Source organism: Podarcis pityusensis (genome assembly GCF_964106645.2).
Source record: "Podarcis pityusensis genome assembly, chromosome: W".
NCBI lineage: Eukaryota > Metazoa > Chordata > Lepidosauria > Squamata > Lacertidae > Podarcis > Podarcis pityusensis.
In genome coordinates, this window is record NC_138045.1 from 19,933,536 (window position 1) to 19,959,012 (window position 25,477).

Sequence of the window (25,477 nt, forward strand, 5' to 3'; positions counted from 1 at the left end):
CGTTTGGGGGAGCCCAGAATCAAAGGGCATAGACGCAACAGCCTCTTGAAGTGTTCTGTTCTTGTGTTCAGCAATGCCATTCTGTTGGGTACTGTGTGGCACTGTCAGCCTGTGGTGTATTCCCTTCTGGCGGAAGAAACTCTGCAGCGCAGACCCGGTGAACCACGATCAGACTGAAAGCTCTGGACCTTTGAAGAGAATTGCAGTTCTACAGCAGAGATCCATTCTTTCACCAATGCTGCAGCTTTACCTTTGTTTTTAATCGTGAAGACCCAGGAATTCCTCAAAAAATCATTCACAATTGAGAGTATGTATTTGGCCCCACCCAGACAGGCTACTGGCATAGGGCCGCACAAGTCTGCATGCACTAGCTCAAAAGGCCTGGTTGTCACTCTGTTAGACCTAGTGTAAGAGCACGTTTTTACCTTGGATTGCTTACAAGCTCTGCGATCTAAAAACCCCTCAGTGCACCCCGGGACCTTCTTAACATGTGCCATACGTCTGTGCCATAAATGCTGACAGCCATCATGTGTTGGAACATTGGCACACTGCATGTGTGCTGACTCAATGGGACTGTTACCTGCAATAGGCGTTTCTACCACAAACAGCCTGTCTTTGCATTCAACACTGAACAGTTGACACCCACCCCTGGAAAAAGAACACATATTATTCTCAAAACAAATGCTAAAACCATCGGCAACAAGGGCAGCCACGGATAGAAGCCAGCTAGACATCTCTGGAATGACAAGAGCCTCAATCTCGTGCTGTAAAAAAGAACAATACAGTGAGCCAGACATAGTCAAAGCACGTCTGCTCCCATCTGCTAGTGTAACAGTTTGTCCACTTTTTACAGCCTTGCAGTTCCTCAGAAGACCACTAGAGGGCACGAGTTTGTGAGTAGCTCCACTGTCCACCACCCAGCTCAGCACGTTGCTATGGGTAGAGCTGGTCTCTGTTGTCATGCTCGCCGCAAGATGATACTGTGAAGACTTGTCCTTGCTTTCAGTTCCCTTGGAACTTTTGTGAGCTTTCCCACGTCTCGCCGCTGAGCTAATCTGGTTGCTACGCGAGACGACCTTGGATTCCTCTACCGGCCAGTCTCTCACGAGATGGGAGGGGGACCCACATCTGTAGCAACATCTTGAAGCAAAAGCTTTCATCACAGATTCATCATTGCTTTTCGCTGCACCCCCACTCCTGGGGGCACAGCTCCTGGGGGCACAGCCAGTGCCTGCTCGCCCCCCAGCTTTCTGTTCTGCATCACAAAGTCTCCCTGTGGTATAATCCAGACTAAGCTGCTCAGGTGGCATAGTTTCCAAGGTCAAAAATAAATTCTCATAGCTCCTGTCCAAACTGCTCAACAGGATGTAAGCCTTGAGCTCATCAGGGAGAGGTACATTCAGCTGCCGTAGCTTAGTAAAAATAGACAGCATCTGTGTAATGTGATCTCGTACCGATTCCCCTGGAAACAGCCTCATCTGAAAAAGGGAGCGTGTCACATGAATCTTGGCACCAGCCGTGGTTCTTTGGTGTACCCTGACCAATGAGTCCCAGACCCCCTTGCAAGTCAATAATCCATCAATGTGGGGCAGCTGAGAAGCCTCCAGGGCAAGTACTATATGGGGCATTGCTTTCTGGTCTTTCTTGACTGCAGCCATAACTCTGGCAACCTCAGCAGCATTTGCCCCAGCAGCTGCTACTGGCGGCTCATTTTGGGTGCAATCCCAAAGCTGTTTGCCCGAAAGCCAATACTTCACTCTTCTTGACCAGTCCTCCCAATTGCACCCATTAAGCCTCTTAAAAGGAATGGTGAAAGTCTCGTGAGCCTGGCCTCTGCCATCTTCCCGGGGCTGTAAGCTTACTCACGCTTTCTGCCAGCTGGTTGCTTCAAAGATGTCTCCTCCAGCAGGCTCCTGCTTTCACCAGCGAGAACGGACTGCCTCTGCTTTTTCCACAACAGCAGACAGGATCTAAGAGCTGGACTTCTCCTCTCCTCACACTCAACACAAACGTGGCTGGAAAACTTCCATAACCTGTGGGTCCGGTACATTTCCACAGCAACAGAAATCCCGGACTTGCAGCAGAGTGGCACAGCGAGTGCTTCTTGTGTGAGTGAGCTTGCAGAAGAGAGAGTCCACACACTGTTGTTCCTCTAACAGCTTTATTTACATCAGAACGGTAAAATAACAAACAGACCATCAGAGACGGCAGGCATGGTGTCTCTCGGCAGAAAAGTGAAAGTAACTCACAGACAAAGAACTCAGCTTTCCTGGATGTAGAGAAAAGTGCCTCCCCAGAGGCAGGACAGTTACATCGCAACAGTTCCTGGGCCTGAAACAGGATAGCAGCCCAGTGAGAGTTTTCTGGGCACAATTTGCTACATTAATACACCAGCTACAGTGGTCTGTGGATTCTCCACTGGTGGAAGCAATTTTTAGAGGAGGTTTGAACGCAGAGGTTCAAGACCAGCTGGCCAGAATGCCAGAATCCTCTAACTTTGATGAACTTGTGACGGTTTGCCTTCAGATTGGGTTGAGAGAGGAAGCTCGGGCAGCAGAAAGAAAGAGCACAGCAGGGAAACATTGGCGCGAAAATCGCATTCCTGAAATTCCAGAATGTAAAGCTGGCAGCGGGCCCAGAAAGGATGAGGAGGAGGCAATGGAATTGGGTGATGTGCGTGCCAAAACCACCTTGACCATTGGCACAGCAATCAAGGAGGAGAGGAGGGGCTGGAAAGAGCCAGGGCATATTGCCAAGCAATGCCCAAAACGACGAGCCTGGGAGTCACTGTCAGGAGCAGAGGTGAAGGAAGGTGACGGAGCACAAGGGCAGGAGCAGGGAAACGGGAAAGCCTGGCTGGAAGTGGAGGCCCACAGCCAGGGAGAGAAGAACTGAGAGGTCTCCAAGCCAGTGCTCGAGTCCCTGGAATCACTCTGGCAGTGAAACTACAACTCCCAAACAGGCGCCACCTCAGTGTTCATGCCTTGGTTGATTCTGGAGCTTCTATGGATTTCATGGACATAGACTTGGCACTGGAACAATGGATGGCACTAATCCCTTTAGATTTTCCCTTACAGGTCCAGACGATTGATGGACGACCCCTAGTGGCAGGGGATGTCTCTCACCAGACCCCGCCCATGAGGATGGAGGTGGATCACCATGCAGAGACACTGTCTTTCCATGTGACCAAGCTGAGTGGACACCCAGTGGTACTGGGCATGAGTTGGTTGGCCAAACATGACCCTGCTATAGCTTGGCACCAGAGATCACACACTTTTGCTTCAGCACATTGCGTCCAACATTGTTTTGGGGAGAAGCAAGGCAAACCAGTGGGAGCAAGGGGGGCAAATGTGGAAAGGGAAGGGGTCCACAAGGTGGAAGTAAGCATACCCCATCACTATGCTGCCTATAGTGGTGTTTTTAGTGAACAAGAGGCATATAAGTTACCTCCCCACACACACAGAGTATGATTGCAAGATAGACCTGGTGCCAGGGGCCAAATTACCCCCTGGAAAGCTTTATTCTATGTCAGAGACAGAGACACAAGCACTGAAGGAGTTCTTGGACAAGAACCTGAAAAAGGGTTTCATTAGGGAATCCACTGCAGCAGGAGGTTCCCGAGTTTTCTTTGTAGGTAAGGAAAACACTGATCAACTCCGCTTGGTTTGTGACTATAGACGTTTAAATTCCGTGACTGTACCTATAGCCTATCCCTAACCAAAGATAGGAGATCTATTGGCGAGGGTTAGGACTGGTAAGATCTTCACTAAGTTGGATTTGAGGGGAGCGTATAATCTGATCAGAATCTGAGAGGGAGATGAGTGGAAAACCACCTTTTATACCCTTTTTGGATCATATGAGTTCCTTGTTATGCCCTATGGCTTACAAACGGGCACACCCACGTTCCAATCCTTTATACAGCACGTGTTGGGGTCATTGCTGTACAAAAATTGCGTGTGTGTTTTGGATGACGTGCTGATCTACTCAGAAACGGAAGAGGAGCATGTGAAGCATGTAAAAGAGGTATTGGAGAGGTTAAAAAAGCATAAGTTGTATGCCAAGTTAGAGAAATGCCAGTTCCATGTACAAGAAGTGGAATTTTTGGGCTACCGCCTCTCAGCAAAAGGTGTACACATGGAAAGAGGGAAGGTGAAAAGCGTGCTAGAGTGGCAGCAGCCCAAAACAAAGAACGATGTTCAAAGGTTCATAGGCTTCAGTAATTACTATAGAAATTTTATACCCAATTACGCACACATCACTGCCCACACTGCTCACAGATTGCTTGAGAGGAAATAAGGCTTTCTGTTGGATTTCTGAGGCACAGGCAGCCTTCAAAAAATTGAAGAAGGTGTTTGTCTCAGAAGAGTATCTGATACATGTAGAGCCACAAAAACCCATGAGGGTTCAGACAGATGCATCAGACAGGACCATAGGGGCAGTGTTGCTGCAGCAGGATAGGGAAGGGAACTGGCGGCCGTGTGCTTTTCATTCCAGGAAGCTGAGCCGCTCTGAGCAGAATTGCACGATCTGGGACAAAGAGCTTTTGGCCACTTATGATGCTTTTAAAATTTGGAAGCATTTCTTAGCAGGGGCACAGCAACAGGTGCAGGTATATACAGACCACAAAAACCTGGAGTACTGGAGGACGGTTAGACTTCTTAATCAAAGACAGATAAGATGGTCACAGTTCTTTTTGGGATTCAACTTCAAGATAGGGTATGAGCCAGGAGTGCAGAATGCGAGGGCAGATGCGCTGTCTAGGAAGCCAGAATATATGGAAGAGCAACAGGCTCCAACGGAGAGGTATGTGTTTGAACCTGAGCAATGGCAATGCGCAGCCACCGTAGTAAGGGAGCAGGAGCTGCACGCACTCACAGAAAGGGATGAGTATGCACAAAGGAAACTGTCAGAAGTAAGACAGAATGAAGGCAGAGAGGGGGTTTTTGAAGAAAGAGGGGGTTTGCTTTACTACAAGGGGGCGCTGTATGTGCCAGATGGAGAGCTGAGAGCAAGAATTCTCAGGCAACATCATGACAATCCGACAGCGGGGCATTTTGGGCATAATAAGACTCTGTACTTGATTAGCAAGGAATTCTGGTGGCCCAAAATTAAGGAGGAAGTAGCAGAGTACTTCAGGGGTTGTGCAGTTTGCCAAAGGGCAAAAGGGGAAAGGGCAGCGTCTGCAGTGTTGCTCCAGCCTTTGCCCACACCTAGCAAAGCGTGGATTTTATCACAGACCTGCCGGTATCTCAGAGGAAGACAGTGATTCTAGTGGTAGTGGACATGCTGACGAAAATGGCACATTTCATACCCTGCACCAAGATACCTTCTGCTCAGGAAACAGCCAAGCTGTTTATGGACAACGTATTCAGGTTGCATGGGATGGCCTCTAGGCTAATTACGGATCAAGGAAGTCAGTTTACTTCACGCTTCTGGAGAAAGTTAATGGAGCTGCTGGAGGTGGAAGTAAACTTCACCTCAGCTAGACATCCCCAGACGAATGGGCAATCAGAAAGGATGAATGCTATCTTGCAGCAATACTTAGAATCATAGAATCATAGAATCATAGAGTTGGAAGAGACCACAAGGGCCATCGAGTCCAACCCCCTGCCAAGCAGGAAACACCATCAGAGCACTCCTGACATATGGTTGTCAAGCCTCTGCTTAAAGACCTCCAAAGAAGGAGACTCCACCACACTCCTTGGCAGCAAATTCCACTGTCGAACAGCTCTTACTGTCAGGAAGTTCTTCCTAATGTTTAGGTGGAATCTTCTTTCTTGTAGTTTGGATCCATTGCTCCGTGTCCGCTTCTCTGGAGCAGCAGAAAACAACCTTTCTCCCTCCTCTTGAGATGTTATGTGAGTCATCAGCAAAACAACTGGGCAGAGAAATTAAGTTTGGCTGAATTTGCAGATAATAATGCAGTGCACACCTCTACAGGGGTGTCGCCCTTCATGGCAAACTATGGGAGGCATCCCAGGGCCTTCCCTGGGAGGGAAGAAAGATTGTTGGTACCTGCAGCTGAAGAGTTTGTAGAAGTGGAGTTTCTGCATAGGATGCTGATGGAAAACTTGGAAAGGTCAAAGTTAGAATACAAGCGGACGGCGGATGCTCGGAGGAGAGAGGGAAAAAGGAGGGTGGGGAGAGTCTTTTGAGTTTATGTTCAGCCCTTGTAACTTAACTAGGGAAAGCATCAAAGAGAACTCTTAGAATTATGAAGGGGAGGGAGTTTGTAGTTGCTAAGTAACCAGCAACATTATTAATTTGATTGCACACATACAGTGGCACAGGGGAGAATACAGGAGGATCGTGCACAGACGTGTATCCCTGGGATTCTCATGAGTTCCCAGGCCCTCTGAATGCAGAATCTGATGGAACTCAAATTGGCAGCTAGAGGGAATGACGGCTGCTTCAACTACTAAATCCCCAAAGTTGTTAAATCTGGGAGCTCAGCAGTCAACCATGAAGTGTGAGGAGAATCAGAACTTACAGGGTTAAACAGTTCTGTGTGACGTCTCACATTCTGAGGCGTGGTTATGTTCACATACGGGAATCTTTCTTTGTGTGTGAGTTTCCTTTCGTTTTTGGCTGAGAGATGAAAGAATGTCCGCTCTCTCGCCGGGCTGATTTATGATGTTTTTCTTCTCATTAAAGGCTGTTAGAGATTAGCAAGAAGCCTGCATTCAGTCTGATTTATTATCCACACACAAGGCAACATTTTCTACCGCTGCAGAACTCTGCTAAGGACTCTGCTAAGAGGTCAAGTTTTTCCTATCGGCACAAGCGTCCATCGGCACAGGGGAAGTGTGCCGGGCGCCATCTTATCTCAACAGGTTATGGAAGCTAGCCAAGCTTTGGAAGCTGTTGTCACGTCGTGCCTGTGTGTGTGGGAGCCAGCTGGAGCCCCTGCCTAACGTTTGAGGAAGTGAAGCTTGCTGGGGAGGATCTCATCTTCAGGACCGGGTGCCAAGAGGATCTGCTGTTACGTGAGTAGGCTCAGCCCCGGGGGAGAAGATGGCAGATGGACAGGAGTCATTCTCAGTCCCCTTTGAAAAATTAAATGGGAGCAACTGGGAGGAGTGGTCAAGGAAGCTGAAGGCCTGGCTGGTAGCCAAGGGTCTGTGGGAGGCGACCCAAAGGCCCCCACAGCAAGCTGCAGCCGGAGCTGCAGCAGCGGTTGTTGCAGCTGCCCAAGCCTCACAGAGGAAAGACCAGAAAGCCCTAGAAGCTATAGTGCTCAGTTTGGAGGGCTCACAGCTACCTTTGGTGGAGGGTCTTGACAGTGCCCAGGCTGTTTGGCAGGAGCTGGAGAGGGTTTGCTGAGAAACCACAGCGGAAGCCAAAAGCCACGTCCCCAGATGCAGTACAGCCTCAAGGAGAGCTGCTGGCAAGGTTGGGGGGGGCAGAGAAGACCAAAGGCAAGTTTGCAAAGTTTTCCACCGGTTGTTTGTGTGACGAGGAGGAACGCCGTCTCAGAGAAGGCCGAGCTGGCGCAAGGTGCCCTGCTGGTAACAGAGGGGGGGGGGGCAAGCCAGAAGGCACAGTTCAGGCTTTTTCCACTCGTCGTTGTTTTGTCTGTGGGTCTGTTGGCCATCTGCGTCGGTCCTGTCCGAGGAGAGCCAGAGAGGCCGGGCAGGATGTCTCCAAGGTCGCTTCCCATGGCAGTCAGCCAAGTCCTCATGGCAGCCAGCCAGGTTTCCATGGCAGCCAGTCTAGGAGAGGAGGCCAGCGTGGGAATGCAAAGGGAGGACGTGACAGAGGAAGTGAGAAGGACGGTTCTTCTTATCACCTAGCTGCCTCCATGGCAACGCTGAAGGACAACTCCGATGAGGGCAGCATGCTCCGTTGGGTCATCGACTCAGGAGCCAGCCATCACCTGATGCCATCGCCATCTAGTGGTGAAATGTGGAACTGCAGGGCTGTTTCAACTGGGAAAACAGTCACTTTTGCTGATGGCTCACAGAGACAATTAACCACTGTTGGCAATGTGTTTGTTTCTTTTTTACAGGCAGAGCTGGAAGTCTACGTTGTGCCAGGAATGAAGTGTTGTCTTTTATCTGTATCTGCTCTTGTAAAGGAGGGTTATAAGGTTTGCTTTGAAAATGATGTCTGTTCTATTTCCAGGGGTGGGAAACAACTGGTCAATGTTGCATATCAGAACAACCTCTTTGTTCTGGAGACACCTCTGGAGGGTAAGGGGAACGCTGAGACAGCACAGGCACGGTGTGCTAACGTTCCCACACATGATTCGTGTGCTCACTTGTGGCACAGGAGAATGCCGCATAGCTGTTGGAAATATATCCAGAAGTTGCCAGAATGCACTGAGGGTTGCAAGATGAAAGCATGTGATAAATTCTTGGATTGTAGGGCATGCAAAAGAGCAAAGACAAAAAGGTGCAGTTATCCCAGATCGGAGAGGGTAACCACAAGGCCTTTTGAGCTAGTGCATACAGACCTTTGTGGACCCATGCCAGTGCCTAGTCTGGGCGGAGACAGGTATGCGCTCACGCTGACAGATGATTTTTCGAGGAACGGCTGGATCTTCTCGTTGAAACAGAAAAGCGAGGCGGCGCAACTGATCAAAGACTGGGTTGCGGCGGTGGAAGTACAGTTTTCCACCAAGGTGCAGAGCTTTCAGAGCGACCGAGGCAGAGAGTTCACCGGGTCTGCTCTGCAGAGTTTCTTCTGCCAGAAGGGGATAAGTCATAGGTTGACGGTTGCTTTTTCTCCTCAGGAGAATGGCGTAGCGGAGCGCAGGAACAAAACGCTAGCTGAGGCAGCTGACGCTCTACTGTTTGACTCTGGTTTGCCTCAGAGCTTTTGGGCCGAAGCTTGGAAAGCTGCCAGCTTCACTTTGAACAGGTCCTATAGCTCTGTTGTAGGAGACACACCCTATTTTCTGCTGCACCGGAAGAAGCCCAAGGTGTATTTCTTCCGTGTGTTTGGTTGCGAAGCTTGGGTGCTTGTGCCAAAGGCTCAATGCAAGAAAGGTGACCCGAGGTCCCGGAAAATGATTTTTTGTGGGTACGAGCCTGGGACGAAAGGGTGGAGGTTTGCCTATCCAGAAGGCGATCAGTCCAGGATTCTAGTCAGCAGGAGTGCTGAGTTCTGTGAGCAGAGTGGTTGGTCAAGGATCCATGCGAATCCTGACGTTCTCTCAGAGTGTCTGTCTGATTCTGCTGAGGAGGGAGAGTTAGAAGTTGAACCTGTTGATGAGGACCAGGTCTCTGACCAGGGTCAAGAACAGGGAGGGGCATCTCCACAGGTTGTTAAACGAGAGCCCAAAAGTGAGCCTTCGTCTCCCGTTAGTAAAGTGCAGAAGGCCAGAAGACGCAGTAAGTCAGAAGGGGAGTCTTCTGATAACAAGGACACACTAGCTGGCCCCAGTGGGTCAGAGGGAGCACCTGAGACAGTGCTCAGATGTTCCACACGCGCTACAAAGGGGGTACCACCTGAGAGGTTTGAGGTCACCAGTGTGTGGGTTGGTTTAGCGCAGTGTGAACCAGAGAGTTTTGAGGAGGTTCAACAGTTGCCTGAAGAAGACGCCAGGAAGTGGCAAGAGGCAATGGGAAAGGAGTTGAACTCAATGAGTTCCTTGGGTGTGTTCTCCACCATGAAGCTGCCAGAGGGCAAGCAGGCTGTGAGCTGTCGTTGGGTTTACAGGATTAAGTCCACAGCGTCTGGAGAACCACAGTACAAGGCGAGGCTTGTAGCCAGAGGGTTCACGCAGAGAAGGGGGCTGCATTACACCGAAGTGTATGCTCCTACTTCCCGGAGTGAGACTCTGCGCGTGCTTTTAGCAGTAGCTGCTCAAAGAGGGCACCAAGTGCACCACTTTGATGTGGATGTGGCTTATTTGAACTCGAATCTGAAGGAGGATCTGTACATGTTACCTCCTCCAGGGTTTAAGGGCAATGAGCCAGGTGTTGTGTGGAGGCTGCACAAGTCAATTTATGGTTTGAAACAGTCAGCCAGAAATTGGAACATGTGCCTGAATGAAGCTCTGGAAAGTTTGGGTTTCCAGAAGAGTCTTGCAGACAGTTGCCTGTACCTGAAGGGGTCAGGAGAGACACAAGAGGCAATTCTGGTGTTCGTAGATGATATTCTGTACATGGCACAGACAAGTAGACAGGTGCAAGGTTTTGCCAAAGAGCTTGGTAAGAAGTTTAAGCTCAAAAACCTTGGTCTCGTTCAGGTTTATCTAGGCGTTAGGATAGACAGGTCTGAGAATGGGAGTTTCTTGCTCAGTCAGAAAAACAAGATTGAGCAGTTGCTTGAGAAGTTCCGGATGTCTGACTGTGCAGGGGTCAGAACGCCCATGGAGACCAACTTCGTGAAGGACAGTCAGCTTGGGGAGCGTTCTGAGTTCCAAAACCCTGAGGTGTTTCAGTCAGCGCTAGGGAGTCTGTTGTATCTCTCTCAGTGGAGCAGACCAGACATAGCGTTTGCTGTGAATCTGCTCAGCAGGGAGGCTACAAAGCCCAGTGTGAATGCCTGGCAAGGCATCAAGAGAGTGTTGAGCTATTTGCAGGATACCAAAGAGTTTTGCCTCACGTTGTCAGCTGAAGGTGACGCACGGCTTACGTGCTGGAGTGACAGCGAATGGGCATCTCTTGGGGACAGGAAGTCTGTGTCTGGGCTGGTGGTAAAGTTCGGGGAATCCCTGGTTGGGTGGAAATCCCGGAAGCAAAGTCTTATTGCACTTTCTTCCACTGAGGCTGAGTTCAGTGCGTTGTCGGATTTGTGCAGGGAGTTGGACTGATCCAAGAGATCTGTGGGGATTGTTGCTTGCCCATAACTGATTGTCTAATCAACCTTGTCTTAGGTTGGCAGAATCTGGACAGTTCAAGTCCAGAACCAAGCATTTGGATATAGGTTTCCAGAATGTATGTCAGAGTGTCCAAGCAGGTTGGATACGGCTCAAGTATTGTTCGAGCAGGGAGAACCTAGCTGATGGGTTTACCAAACCCTTGACCTTCCAGCGACATGGGGAGTTCTGTGAAGGGTTGTGTTTGGGGTGAGTTATACTCACAGTTTCCCTCAGGATGCGAGACGAGAGGGGGTGTGAGGAGAATCAGAACTTACAGGGTTAAACAGTTCTGTGTGACGTCTCACATTCTGAGGCGTGGTTATGTTCACATACGGGAATCTTTCTTTGTGTGTGAGTTTCCTTTCGTTTTTGGCTGAGAGACGAAAGAATGTCCGCTCTCTCGCCGGGCTGATTTATGATGTTTTTCTTCTCATTAAAGGCTGTTAGAGATTAGCAAGAAGCCTGCGTTCAGTCTGATTTATTATCCACACACAAGGCAACACTTTCTACCGCTGCAGAACTCTGCTAAGGACTCTGCTAAGAGGTCAAGTTTTTCCTATCGGCACAAGCGTCCATCGGCACAGGGGAAGTGTGCCGGGCGCCATCTTATCTCAACATGAAGCGCTTCTGAAATCCACATCAGTGTTTTTATTGGTAATCTTTTTTATTAGGGCAGAATGAGCCTGGGAAAATAGGTTAGTAGATCTGCCATGGCAGCCTGCTTTCATTTGCAGTACACATGGCACTCTAATAGATGGTGCTCAATATATTGCCATTGTTGCAGTTCCAAGCAGATGCCCTTGGTTGTGAAAGGACCCCCTTCGCAGGTAACGGTTTGCCAACATGCTGCTGAAATATCATCTATCAATAATGCACACGAAGGAGAAACGTCCTGTAATGCTGGAAACTCAGTGTCAGGGAACTGACATCAGAGCTAGAGGCGGAGGGAAGGCTCTCAAATGATGCTGGAGAAGGGCCCAGCAGGGAGAGAGGCAGCTCCACAGACGGGGAAGCAAATCAGCGCAACACCAGGGATAAAGGGGCGCTGATGGGGGAATCGGCGAGAGGGCTCCAGGACTCTTCACCGGACACCAGCGGGGAGAGCACGGGTCCTCCGCTACCCACGCCCACCCTGCGCAGAAGACTTCCGCGCAGAGAGAGTAGGAGGAGACTGGGTGTCAAACAACTTTTATGTTGGAAAAGATTTAAGAAACGCCCACTGACGGATTCTGCTAGCGACTGAGGCAGCCATGAATTAAGGGCTGTCCAGACAGAAAGGTTTAACAAGGCAACATAGCCAGGAGTGGCAGTAACTTACGCACGAGCAACCCCACACTCATTACACTCAGTTATGCCTCCAAAGCATTGTTTGGGAGGAACATGTCAAAATCAAACACACAGCAAATATAACGCCTTAATCAGCCTTGGTCAGCCTGGTACTCTCCAGAGGTTTTGGATTACAACTCCCAGCAGCCACAGCATTCACCAGGGAGTTATTTCTTGAATTACCACAGCTATAAAACTTTTAGCATTCCGTCGCTAGGCTTCTCATTCTTTGGGGAAGGGCTGTACCTCAGTGGTAGAGCATCTACCTTGCATGCATGAGGCCCCAGTTCAATCCTTAGCGGCATCTCCAGCTAGGATTTGGATTAGACTTCCCGCCTGAAACTCTGGGGAGTTGTTGCCAAGTCAGTATAGACAATACTGAGCAAGATCTACTGGTAGTCTGACTGGCAGCTTCCTATGTTCATTCTTCCAGTTTGCTCTACCATCTCTTCTTTCTGCAGTTTTCTGCCATCTCCTTTTTCCTCTTTCTGTTATAACTTGGGCCAGGTTGTGCATATCTCAGTTAGGTCTATTCCTTTTCATGAGTCTACTCTGAGTAGAATTGAGTTGAATGCATTTCTCTGTCTGGAACTTTAGATCAAGGAAGTGTCCTGTTTTCCGTTTTTTGCTTACCACCATTGTTTCAGTCCTTTATTTGTACCAGGGACAAGCTGAGGCTCTAATGCCTTAGGGTTGACTCCAATTAAGTTCTACTTGTGGTAGACACATTAAAATGAATGGATCTCAGTTAGGCCTACTTAGGGTAGATTTATTGAAACTAACACTGAATAGAACCCGTAGTAAAATCCCAGCTTGGTTGCCTTTTTCCTGTATGTTCCTCTGTGAGTTGAGATTTCTTTCCTTCAGGAAACCTTTCTTCCTTTCCAGGTTGCAACTCTACCAAACTCTCTGGTTGGAAACACGGTCCCGCAGCAGCGGATGAGGAAGAAGGCCAAAGTATTGTCCTTGGCAAAGAGGTATTGGGGGATGCAGGGACCTGTGGGTTGTCTGAGTTTAAATGGGGAGGAAGAAGATGAAGGGACCACTTTTCCCCGATTGCCATGTTGTGAGGTGAACCAGTTCTGCTTTATTCCCTATAGGATCCTGAACTTCAAGAAGGAGTCCCCCACCCTGCAGCCAAAGGAGCCTCCACCCTCTCTGCTCGAGGCAGATTTAACAGAGTTTGACGTGAAGAATTCCCACTTGCCCTCTGAAGTCCTTTACATGCTTAAAAATGTCAGGTAAGGGCAAATGTGGTGAGAGAGCTGGGCCGGTGGGGGCTGAAGAGTAGCAACTTCCCTACCATTAAAGAGTTTGCATAAAGATTGAATTTGACATGTCCTCAGCTTGAGGAGAATAAGGATTGACACACCGGGACCATTTGAGCAGCTTGTCATGTTTACCAGCAACGAGCAGGCCAGCCCCTCTAAGAAGTTCATTAGTGAGGCACAGTGGCAGCAATGTTTGCATCTTAACCCCTTGCATCTGGTTTTCTCCTTCTAAAAATGGGCTTTGGGCTGCTCTCTAACTTAGACTAATCGAGGTTGCCGGTGAATCCTTCTGCTTTTGCCCCTGTTACAGGCAACTCTCTGTTTGCACAGGGGTTGCGATTTGGGTCATCACACATGTTGGCAAAGCTTGTGTAAGCCCACCCCACCCTTCCCTGCCCTGTACTACTCCTGCCCCCTCTGGGGTTAAAAATAGTGCATGCATTGGCGGTCACTCGCCAATCAAAACACGTGCAAAATGGTCACCACCTGTACTTTCAAAGTAGCAGCTGCGGCAACCTCCTGTAGCAGTGAGTTTCCCCCTTTCTGGACTCATTGCTGTTTTAGGCCAGGAGCAGGATGCCTGGTGTGCAAGCTCCTTCTCATCTCTTTCCCTGCAGGGTCCTTGGCCACTTTGAGAATGTTGGGAAAAAGCACCAAGGCAAAAGCCAGCTCCAGATGGCTGGAATGCAAAACAGGATGTTGTGTTTTGCAGATGTACTGTTGGAGAAAAGGTGGAGCCTATTCTCTGTACTGAGCACCGGATGTTAGCTCAGTGTGTCATCTGACCTGTGCTGGAAGTACAGGGGAGGAGTGTGTGACTCTTCTAATGGAGACTGAAGGGTGCAGTCACATTTCTATGTACTGCTGAGTGACAGGAATAAAACATGTAAATAGGACTCCTGTCTGTCTCATTTCCCCTCCCTGGGGAGAATGCAGGGGGGGAGAGAGAAGCAGAGAAGCAGAGGGTGTGTTTTCCTCACATCTAATGAGGGAAATCACCGGTTTATGACCTAGCCTGCCGGGAGACGCAGCGGAAAGGTCATCAAGTATCTCACTCAGTTGCCCGGGGGAGGCCAGTTTACCTCTGACTGTGAGCTGAGATACTAACATATGGCAGCCTTCGGATGGTTGCGATTCATCGGACATCTGCATGAGAGGCTGGTGGATTGTCCTCCTCTGCTCCAAGGGAGAAGGCAAGCGTCTGAAAGAAGCCAGAGGCTCAACAGACAGCTGGTGGAAAGAAGAGGTGTTTTCCAGAGCAACAAAGTTCAAGGTATGCTGCATTTCGGGCTAAAAGTGTGAACGCAGTTTGATTAATTCACTGGTTCACGGAGCTGCGTTTCAACGGAAACAAAAGCTCCGGGAGGAAGAGGCCTGCAGCTTGAAGGCTGAAGCCTGCATTCCACAAATTCTTGTGGTTGATAAACTGTCCTATTGAAATGCATTGTTGCTAAGTAACGGAAAGTTGGAAAGTTACTGGCAAAGGGGCTGGACTGTGAGTGTGAGCCTGGGAAAGCGAAACAAAATCAGAGAATGTTTTGGCTACAAGTTTACGTGCCCTTGGAAGGGACTTTCCATAGCAGCCAGAGTTTAGCTGCCAGATGCAAAAGAGCGTAAACAACTTGCAGTTTGCCTGCGTGAGAAAGAAAAAAACAACTGTTGGATTTTACAGCTTGTTTGAAAGTGAGAGAGGCTTGGATTCAAAATGGATGCCAAGAAGGGGGAAAGCTTTGCCTTACCCACCTCCCTTAACCAGAGACCGTTATTCATCATGGTCTGGATGGATAACTACCCCAGAAGGGGTGAGCCAAGATGATGCTGGCCAAGTTCCTAAGAGCTCAACAAAAGCTGAGGAGAGCTTTGACCCCAGAGGGGAGAGTGCAGGAACTGTGGCTGTTGGAACTGTTGGTGTTCCTGAACAAGGTGCAATGGGTGTTGCTGACAGGGGGAGGGAAGAACAGAGTTCAAATCTCCCCACTGATGATGCTACTGAGGAGCATGGTGTAGCATTGAGTGCTGTCCGATGCTACAATTGTGGACAGACTGGGCATCTACAGCGAAACTGTAAGAAGCCGCGCCAGTCAAGAGGAGCAAAGAGCAGCTCTACGAAGCCTGAGGCGTCAGGCAAAAGCCGTTCCAAGTGCCAGGTGAAACCTGCAAAGGCTATGATGGCGAAAGGAACCACGCCAGATGTTGGGAACTCGTTCATAATTGACACGGGCGCAACGGTTCATATGTGCCCGCACAGACAACTGTTTTCGACGTTGAGGAAGCAAAGCTTCACTGTGAAACAGGCCAACGGTCAGGAGTTGGAAACGACCGGAATTGGGACTGTGTATCTTGAGAGTCTGAACTTGACTATAAGTGATGTTTACCTGGTTCCAGAACTGAAATTTAATCTGCTGAGTGTGTCGCAGATTGCAAAGAAAGGACTGAAACTGACCTATGATGCTAAAAGCTGCAAGATCTACAAAGATGGAGAACTGTTTCTTACTGCCAAAAAGAAAGATGGACTGTATTTGTTGACTTTTGATCAAAGTGATTACATGAAATGTAATTCTTCTGATTCTAACAAAATCTCTCTTGCAGGTGTGACCAGTGTGAGCACCAGGAAGCTGACCAAGAAGGTCGACAGAGCATTTCAGCGGGTGTATGCTGATGTGATTGGTCCTCTAGAACCATCTAGAGGCAGTGCAAAGTATTACCTTTTGTGTGTGGATTGTTTCACTAATTATTCTTGGGTTTATTTGATGGAGAAACCGCAAGAAACTTTAGAAAAGTTTCAGGAGTTTTGTGACAAGGTTAAAAGTATGCATGATGCTAACATTGATTGTCTTTTCACAGATGACAAACAAGTTTTTCTGTTACAGAAGTTTCAGAAGTTCCTGGATGGAAAAGGGATAGACCACAAAATTGCTGTTTCGACCGACGCGTGGAACAGGGGGGTCTGTGTTAGAGTGAACAAAGAATTGCAAAAGGGGATGAATGCGCAATTGCTGAGTTCACATTTGCCACATGAATATTGGGCCGAATCGCTAGCGTCCTATCTTCATGTGTGGTTGAGAAAAGTCTCAACAGAGTTGGGATGTTCTCCTTTTGAGAAGCTGTTCAATAGAAAACCTTCTGTTGCCTACTTTAAGGTTTTCGGGTCTCATGTGAGAACAGAAGCTCCAGGTGGAGTAAAGAATGCCAGAGGCATTTTTGTGGGTTATGAAAAAGGTCTCTACAGAGTAATTTTGTCTGAATCTGGTCAGGTGATTCTCACAAAGTTCCTAGAGAGTGCTCCAGAGCAAGAGCGGGTTGTAGAACACACATTTCCCACAGGAAACGATTCAGATGATGATGATGATTTTTCTGATGTCACAGATTACAGTGGTACTGATGATGATGACAGTGATAGCTCAGAGAGTTCAGTTGTAACAGTCATTGAGAGGAAATCTCACACAATGGATAGACCTTCACAGGTGAAGGAAGAACCACTGATTGCTACTGGTTCTCAACAGAGTCCAAAGGTTGAACCAGTGAGCACAGAGGATCAGAACCTCATACGCAGGTCTGAGAGAGTTACAAAGGGTGTACCACCAAAGAGGTACTCAAAAGAGTTTGCTAACTTAGCTGTTGCGTGTGTTGCTATTGTTAACAACTCAAAGCAGGTTAAAGCAGTGTCTAAGTCAGAGACAAAGACACAACAGAGAGTAGCTAGCCAAGGTAATGCAGAAGCACTCATTCCTTGGAAGCCAGACAACCAGAGAGGTACACTGGTGAAACCAGTGGTGGGGAGTTCCAAGGGTGGAACTGAAACAACAGGGGACTGTTATATGTATAACAACTGTTTGTTCTCTTCTCTGGATCATGTTTTGCCAATTGATGCTTTTGGGGGAGGATGTTGGGAAAAAGCACCAAGGCAAAAGCCAGCTCCAGATGCCTGGAATGCAAAACAGGATGTTGTGTTTTGCAGATGTACTGTTGGAGAAAAGGTGGAGCCTATTCTCTGTACTGAGCACCGGATGTTAGCTCAGTGTGTCATCTGACCTGTGCTGGAAGTACAGGGGAGGAGTGTGTGACTCTTCTAATGGAGACTGAAGGGTGCAGTCACATTTCTATGTACTGCTGAGTGACAGGAATAAAACATGTAAATAGGACTCCTGTCTGTCTCATTTCCCCTCCCTGGGGAGAATGCAGGGGGGGAGAGAGAAGCAGAGAAGCAGAGGGTGTGTTTTCCTCACATCTAATGAGGGAAATCGCCGGTTTATGACCTAGCCTGCCGGGAGACGCAGCGGAAAGGTCATCAAGTATCTCACTCAGTTGCCCGGGGGAGGCCAGTTTACCTCTGACTGTGAGCTGAGATACTAACAGAGAAGTCTCTCTTCCTGGAGCTCTGCAAGCATATGGTTTTTGTCCAACTGCATGAAAGAGAGTACATCTTCCTCCCGGGGCAGCTGGACAACAGCATCTACGTGATGCAGGATGGAAAGCTGGAAGTCTGCATCCAAGAAAGTGTAAGGATAGCTGACAGGTCATCAACATCCATGGCCAAATACTGCCAGTTAAAACAGTATCGAGCAGTAAAGCATATAGGATAAGGAGCAAATAATAACAAAGTCCCTCCCCTCTTTGCCTGGCAGAGTCAGAGTAGACACTACTGGGCTGTAGCAGGTGGAGGCATGCTCTGAAACTTCTAATTTGTCTGTTGAGAGGCCTGCTGGCTGTATGCTCAGTAGCTACCTAAGTTCTGCCTGTCTTGGTTTAGATCTCATATAACCCCTGTTTTAAAACAGCTGCACTGATCGCTAGTTCATTTCTAGGCCCAATTCAAGGTATTTAGGTTAGTGTTTAAAGCCCTAAATGACTCAGGCCCCAAATACCTGAAAGGCCGCCTTCTTCACTACAGACCCTCTCGGGTGATAAGATCAACAGAGATGACTCCCTTAGTTGCTCTTTAGTTGTGGCCTGCAAGAGGGTATTCCCTGTGGCAGCCTTCCCACAGAGATGTGCCTGGCACCTTCATTATATAGCTTTTGGCAAAGACTAATAAGAATGAGGGGACGCGGGTGGCGCTGTGGGTTAAACCACACAGCCTAGGACTTGCCGATCAGAAGGTCGGCGGTTTGAATCCCCGCAACGGGCTGAGCTCCCATTGCTCAGTCCCTGCTCCTGCCAACCTAGCAGTTCGAAAGCAAGTCAAAGTGCAAGTAGATAAATAGGTACCACTCCGGTGGGAAGGTAAACGGCGTTTCTGTGTGCTGCTCTGGTTTGCCAGAAATGGCTTAGTCATGCTGGCCACATGACCCGGAAGCTGCACGTCGGCTTCCTCGGCCAATAAAGCGAGATGAGCACCGCAACCCCAGAGTCGGTCACGACTGGACCTTTACCTTTAATAAGAATGAGGCGTCTTCCCATCCTTGGGGTAGTGGTTATGCCTCCTAGGTCCTGCAGAGTGTGGGTGGTGGGAGCCAGTCTCATAAGCGTATGCCAAGCTGAGCTTTGTGTTGGAAGTTGCCTCAGCCACAGAGTTTGTGTCTGCCTTATTTCTTCTGCTTATTTATTACTTGCTTTTCAAGGCCAGTCACTCCCAGAGACACACACAGAGGTCTTTGAACTTAGCTTGTAATTGTGTAGCTGAAATGTGGTCTCATTATTCTTCCCCCCCCCCCCCATCCGCAATAGGATAGCACAGAGGTGGTGGTCAAAGACGTCTTGGCAGGAGACAGTGTCCACAGCCTCCTCAGCATATTGGATGTCATCACGGTAAGCCAAAGCCCATGACTCTGGCTCCTGGATGTCTTTATCCTTTGATACAAAGGTGGGGAACTGTAGGCCTAGGAGCTGAATATGTCCTTTTAAATCTCTCTGGTTCTGGGGACTGTTTCAGGCCACATCCCTCACCAGCCTTGTGTTACCCTCTCCTTGAGCGTCTTTGCCTGCTCCTGCTTTTCATTTGCTTGGATGGAGTCTAGAGAGGGGTGTGTTTGTGAGTGAACTTTAGGCTTGTTGAATTTTTTTCCTCCTTTTTCTTCCTTCTCCACCTGGATCACTTAGGAGGTTTATTTTGACTTTGTGTGTTAATTTGCAAAAAATGTTAGACCACTGAATGTTTTTATTTCGTAGATGTAGTCATTGGGTCATTTGTGGCTCCTTTTCAACTTGAAAGGGAGAACATGTACCCAGTTTCTTTAATTGTGTGCATTTTCCCCTCATAAATTTGCCAGAAAGCAAGCCTGGACTCGCCATAGGCAAGTGATGCTCTTCCAGGCTACATCACATAGCCCAAATGTCTTCCTGGTGTGTTTAAGATAAGTGCATTACTCTAAGCAGCCCTCTGCAAGCCAGAATCTTTCACCTCTTTCTTCCTTTGGAGCTGCCAGCAGGGCTTAAAAACTAAGCCTCCCAAGTTCCTCCCCTGGGTTGTGCTTTTTAAAAAACAAACAAAAAAACAACCCTTCTGTAATTAAGAATCGATCAGCCAGCTGGGAGCTCAGCAGGATTACTCAACTGGCTTACTTTTTGTTTCCCTCCACTAGCTGTGGGAAGAATGTGCTCTGAAGAGTTTATTCTTGGTGTGGGGTGTGATGCTAGGGGATTCAGGGGTTAGATGCTAGGAATGTCTGATGATAGTGGGGGCAGAAAGGAGAGAGGGCTTACAAATACAGTGGTACCTCGGGTTACATACGCTTCAGGTTACATACGCTTCAGGTTACAGACTCCGCTAACCCAGAAATATTACCTCGGGTTAAGAACTTTGCTTCAGGATGAGAACAGAAATCGTGCTCCAGTGGCGCGGCAGCAGCAGGAGGCCCCATTAGCTAAAGTGGTGCTTCAGGTTAAGAACAATTTCAGGTTAAGAACGGATCTCCGGAACGAATTAAGTACTTAACCCGAGCTACCACTGTAAGTACAAAGGAAGTTACTTTCAAGTAGTGCCAGCTGGATTACAGTTTTTGGGTTGGGGAAGGGATGTTGCTATTATTTGTATTGTTATTTTGTTCCTTATTAATTTATATACTGTTTATATACCAAAATGGCTTCTACGCAGGTTTGTTTGCTGTTGTTTTTTTACAACTATAGTATCAATTAAAATACATGATAACAATTCCATTGGGGGCACTAAAACTTCCTTAATTTAACATACACAAGAAAACAAACTATTTAAAAAGTTTGTTTGTTTATGACATTTATATCCCACCTTTTCCCTCCAAGAATCTCAAGGTGGTATACTGTTAGTTTCTGTTTCTCACTGTGCAGCTGCTGGGAGTCACGGGACTCTGTTTACATTCCAGAGACAGTCCAGACTCTTGGAAGTCTCACGGTAGGGGAGATGGGATGTGACGTTAGTGGTTTCCTGTTTCCTTTGTTCCTTTGTTTCTGTTGCTCTCTGCTTTCATAGAGAGAGGATGTCTTTTCTGTTCTGCGTAGCTAGAAAATAAAACTCTTTACAATGTAGCTCATACTGTCTCATCCTTCCCTGTGCTGGGAACTCTGCTGATTGAAGAATGTGCCTTGGAGCCTTATCAAAGGCTTGAGGTCATTAATTATTCGTCGGAGGCAATTTCAAAGGCTCGGCAGAAGAACGGATTTCCAACATATACATGGTTCTCTCCCTCCTCATTTAATCCCCACAACAGCCCTGTATCTCCCAGGTCCTATTCTGATGCTCTGACCACTGCACAACACCAGCTCTCAAAATCCATTCCTCGAGACTTCCGGAGGTGGCGCCAGCGGTTAATGGCGGATTTCCTCGATCGGAGGAAATCGCGCCACGGAAAATAGGGTCGGATCCCACTTCGGCGTAGCGGGGGACCCTTGAGAATCACAGGCGGGGGAAGCCTGTGTACCTGGGACCCAGCGGGCACATTTGGCGCCCCCCCCAACCCGGTAAAAAGCCCGGCAACGGGCTCGGAATCGGAGCGGGGGAGAGCGCTGTGCTGTGGGCTGTCTGCTTCTTTCGTGGAGTGAAGCCGCAAGCTGTTAAACAGAGAGCGCTGCCTTTTTTCCTTGAAATTCGGACTTGAAAATCAACGATCCGTGAGTAGGATACAACGTAATTGGGACTGCATAAATCTTGAATTTGACCGAAAACGGAAAGAGGTATAAAAAGGAAGTCTACCTCTTTCAATTGTAGATAAAATAAAGCTTTGAACTTGAAAGCGGAAGCGCAGGGAAAGACGTTTTAGCGGACTTTAATCCAATCATCTAACCTGGACTTCCCCCCCCCCTTAAACTAAGGGAAAAGGGGGGAGAATTGTGGATTTGATTTCTGTATAAAGAAGTGGAAATAAAAGGGACTAAACCACCGCTCAATCCCTTGGGAACGGATTTCCAGGGGCAACTCTAAAACGGATGAGAGGTACTGTCTGGAAATATATTTTGACAGCTAGTCCTGCGCAGGAAATTTGAATTTGGATATATTATGTGGACATATATCTCCAGGTCTCAAGTAACTATTTTAGATTGACTGTTATTTTTCTGAATAAACTGGGGGGACTTAAAAAAGAAAGTAAAGTATCCAAGAACTTTTATGACTGTTACAGTGTCCCCCTAGTGGAACTTGGAATTGTTACAATCTGTTATTATTGAAACTGTAGCTGGCTTGAGGAATTTTCACACAGCTTTGCTGGGAATTTCCACTGTTTGAATTTAACTGCGTGTCTGACCTTGAGCTTTATCTAAAGGAATGGCAGATGGTAAAGAAGCGTCACAGGCTACAAGGTCGGGCAGGGTTTTCCGTACAGAAGAAGGATTACAAAGGAGATTTTCGGCTTCAGGTGCCTCTGGAACCCCAACAACAGCCTCATCGGCACAACCAAAAGCAAAAGGTATGACAAGTGATGATGCCTTTACTCAAGTTTTGGCCAAAGTTAATGAATCATTAAATAGAATAAGTCAACAAGTAGCAGAGGCATGTGACAAGATTGATCAAAATACAACAAGTATTAATCAGAATACAGTAAGCTTAAACAATTTGGGTCAGAAAGTAAACACCAATACAGAGACTATTCAGAAATTATTAGAGGAATCGGCTTCAATACGTCAGATTGCCGAGGAGGCCAAAGAAATTGCTACAACTTCTGCTACAGAGGTTAAAGAGGTTCAAGAGACAATACCATCAATGCACAAACAATTGGAAGATCATAAATTGACCCTGTCTATGATAGAATTGAAGGAAAAACAAGTGAATCTACGAGTCAGATCGGTGCCTGAAGTGGAAAAGGACAACCTAGCTGAATTTCTCATGCAGGAATTTTTGGACTTTTGGGATCCAGAATTGGTAAAAGACAGCTTCAAAATAGTAAATGCTTTTAGACTTGGGAAAAGAGGAGAGAAGAAGGTGAGAGACTGTTTGATTACTTTTCGAACAAGAGAAGAGAGGGATAAGATTTTGGGTTTGCATTTCAAGAAGACACTGGAAATCCAGCGGACAAGGGTTGAAATATTTAAAGACATTCCGAAATACCTTCTGGATCTCAGATCAAACTATAAGGACTTGGTCACCCTGCTGAGAAGGAACAGTATTAACTTTAGGTGGGAACTTCCCCAAGGCCTATCTTTCAGTTACAAAGGAAAGAAGAGGAAAATAAGATCGGAAGACGATAAAGATAAATTTTGGAGAGACCACGGAGAAGACCTACAAAAAGAACTATCTCCGGAACCAAAAGACCGCTCGAAAACAGTGATACCACCGACGGACGAGGAACAGGCACTAGGTGCAGTAGGAGGAGAGTTAAAATAATAACATCATGGCCCTGCAACTTTTAACATGGAACTGCCAGGGTTTGAATTCCCCTCAGAAAAGGAAGTCAGTATTTCATATATTAAAAAAGGAACAATTGGATTTAATTTGTTTACAAGAAACACATATAACAAGATTACACAGGAAATTGTTGATAAATAAAAGACTTGGTCAGGAGTTTATTTCGTCGGACAAAGTAAAAAAAAGAGGGGTTGTGATTTATGCAAAAGACAATTTATCACCGAAATTTGTTTTTAAAGATGACCAAGGAAGATTTGTGGCAATTGAAATTCAAACACAAGGAGAAAAATTTCTGATTGTAGGAATTTATGCACCAAATGATGGGAAATCTGAATTTTTTAAGAAGTTGCACGAGACCCTGATGGACCATATGGATTACAACATGATTTTGATGGGAGATATGAATGGAGTGGTATCCACATATATGGACAAGGCACAAAGACAGGTAGTCACCAAGGATGGTAGACTACCGAAAACTTTTTTTGACATGACAGACAACTTGGATTTAGTGGATATTTGGAGAATAAGAAATCCCATGGCTAAAGAGGGAACTTTCTTTTCTGAAGCCAAAATGACATGGACAAGAATTGACCAAATTTGGATTACTAGAGGAATGGCACCAAAGACAAGAAAGGTGGAAATCTGCCCGAAAATTTGCTCCGACCATAATGCTGTTAAGATGGAAATGAGACTGACACCAACTGGCTCCTTCAGATGGGAGATGAATGACACCTTATTTAGAGATGAGGAATTTCTTAAGAAGGCCCAAAAAACTTTGAGAGATTACTTTGAGATAAACCTTAGTACCAACGTGGAGAAAAGAGTAATCTGGGACGCTAGTAAAGCAGTTATGAGAGGGTTCTTAATACAACAGAATGCAATAAAGAAAAGAACTCAAAATGAGAAGAAGGATAAGATAATGGACAAAATAAAGGAATGTGAAAAAAGACTGAGAGTAAATCCCAAATCTCAAGAGATTTTGCGAGAGTTAAAACTATATCAAGTACAATATATGAAAATGATGAATCAGGAAATAGAATGGAAAATTAAACAAATGAGACAAAAGACTTTTGAGTCGGCCAATAAATGTGGTAAATTGTTAGCATGGCAAATGAAAAAGAGACAAAAATTAAATACGATTACGAACCTAGAGGTGGAAGGAAGAAACATACAGAACCCTGCAGAGATTAGAAGTTGTTTCCAGAGGTATTTTAAACGATTATATACTCAAGGGCCATTGAAAGAAACAGACTTAGACCAATTTTTGAAAACAAATGGATTACAAAAAATATCTCAAGAAAATAAATTAATTTTGAATCATAGAATAACTGAACAAGAAATAGAAGGTGCCATTCAAAACATGCAATTGGGTAAATCTCCAGGACCAGACGGTTTGACTTCTAGATACTACAGATCTTTGAAAGAATGGTTAATTCAACCTTTGAAAGAGGTCTGCAATGAAATAATGGAGGGGAAGAGAGCACCAGAGTCGTGGAAAGAAGCATATATTACACTTGTACCAAAGACAGAGGCTGAAAAGACACAGCTTAAGAACTACCGCCCTATATCGTTACTGAATGTGGATTATAAAATTTTTGCAGATATTTTGGCTAAGAGATTCAAGAAAGTGCTGATGGAAGAGATTCACAAAGACCAAGCGGGCTTTCTCCCAGGAAGACATTTGTCTGACAATTTGAGGAATATAATTGATATTTTGGAAAAATTAGAAGTGAATATAAACACCAAAGCAGTTTTGATATTTGTAGATGCGGAGAAAGCCTTTGACAATATTTCTTGGAATTTTATGAAGAAGAATCTCCAGGGTATGGGAGTAGGCCAAGGTTTTGAGAATGGTATAGGTGCAATTTATTCAGAACAAAAAGCTAAATTAATTGTAAATAATGTTGTGACGGAAGAACTAAAAATTGAAAAAGGGACACGACAAGGTTGCCCTATTTCCCCACTTCTTTTTATTTCGGTTCTGGAGGTTTTGCTGAATATGATTAGAAGGGACCAGTCGGTTAAAGGTATACAGGTCGGAATGAAACAGTACAAATTGAGAGCGTTTGCAGATGACTTAGTATTGACGTTACAGGAGCCAGAATCTAGTACTAAAAGGGTTTTAGAACTGATTCAGGAATTTGGTCAAGTGGCAGGATTTAAATTGAACAAGTAAAAAACCAAGGTTTTAGAGAAAAATCTAACACCGTTTGAAATAGAGAGGTTTCAGAATGAGACAGGTTTAACAGTGGTTAAGAAAGTTAAATACCTGGGGATTAACATGACAGCAAAAAATGGGAATCTATTTGAAGATAACTATGA

At 46.6% G+C, this 25,477-nt stretch overlaps 2 protein-coding genes across 2 annotated transcripts in view; both read left to right on the plus strand.

The window, feature by feature from the left end:
- LOC308467781 (ubiquitin-conjugating enzyme E2 A-like) overlaps positions 1 to 25,477 on the plus strand; it is a 419,335-nt gene that overhangs the window by 134,109 nt on the left and 259,749 nt on the right. The gene's annotated exons all lie outside the window — the stretch shown is intronic.
- Positions 1 to 25,477, plus strand: part of LOC308467681 (patatin-like phospholipase domain-containing protein 7) — a gene marked incomplete at its 3' end in the record, with an annotated part of 72,656 nt that overhangs the window by 22,094 nt on the left and 25,085 nt on the right. The window contains exons 5-9 of the mRNA XM_080989400.1: positions 13,025 to 13,113; positions 13,237 to 13,377; positions 14,025 to 14,046; positions 17,769 to 17,906; positions 19,075 to 19,155. Coding sequence (XP_080845526.1) covers positions 13,025 to 13,113; positions 13,237 to 13,377; positions 14,025 to 14,046; positions 17,769 to 17,906; positions 19,075 to 19,155 — 471 coding nt within the window. The remainder of the gene's footprint in view (positions 1 to 13,024; positions 13,114 to 13,236; positions 13,378 to 14,024; positions 14,047 to 17,768; positions 17,907 to 19,074; positions 19,156 to 25,477) is intronic.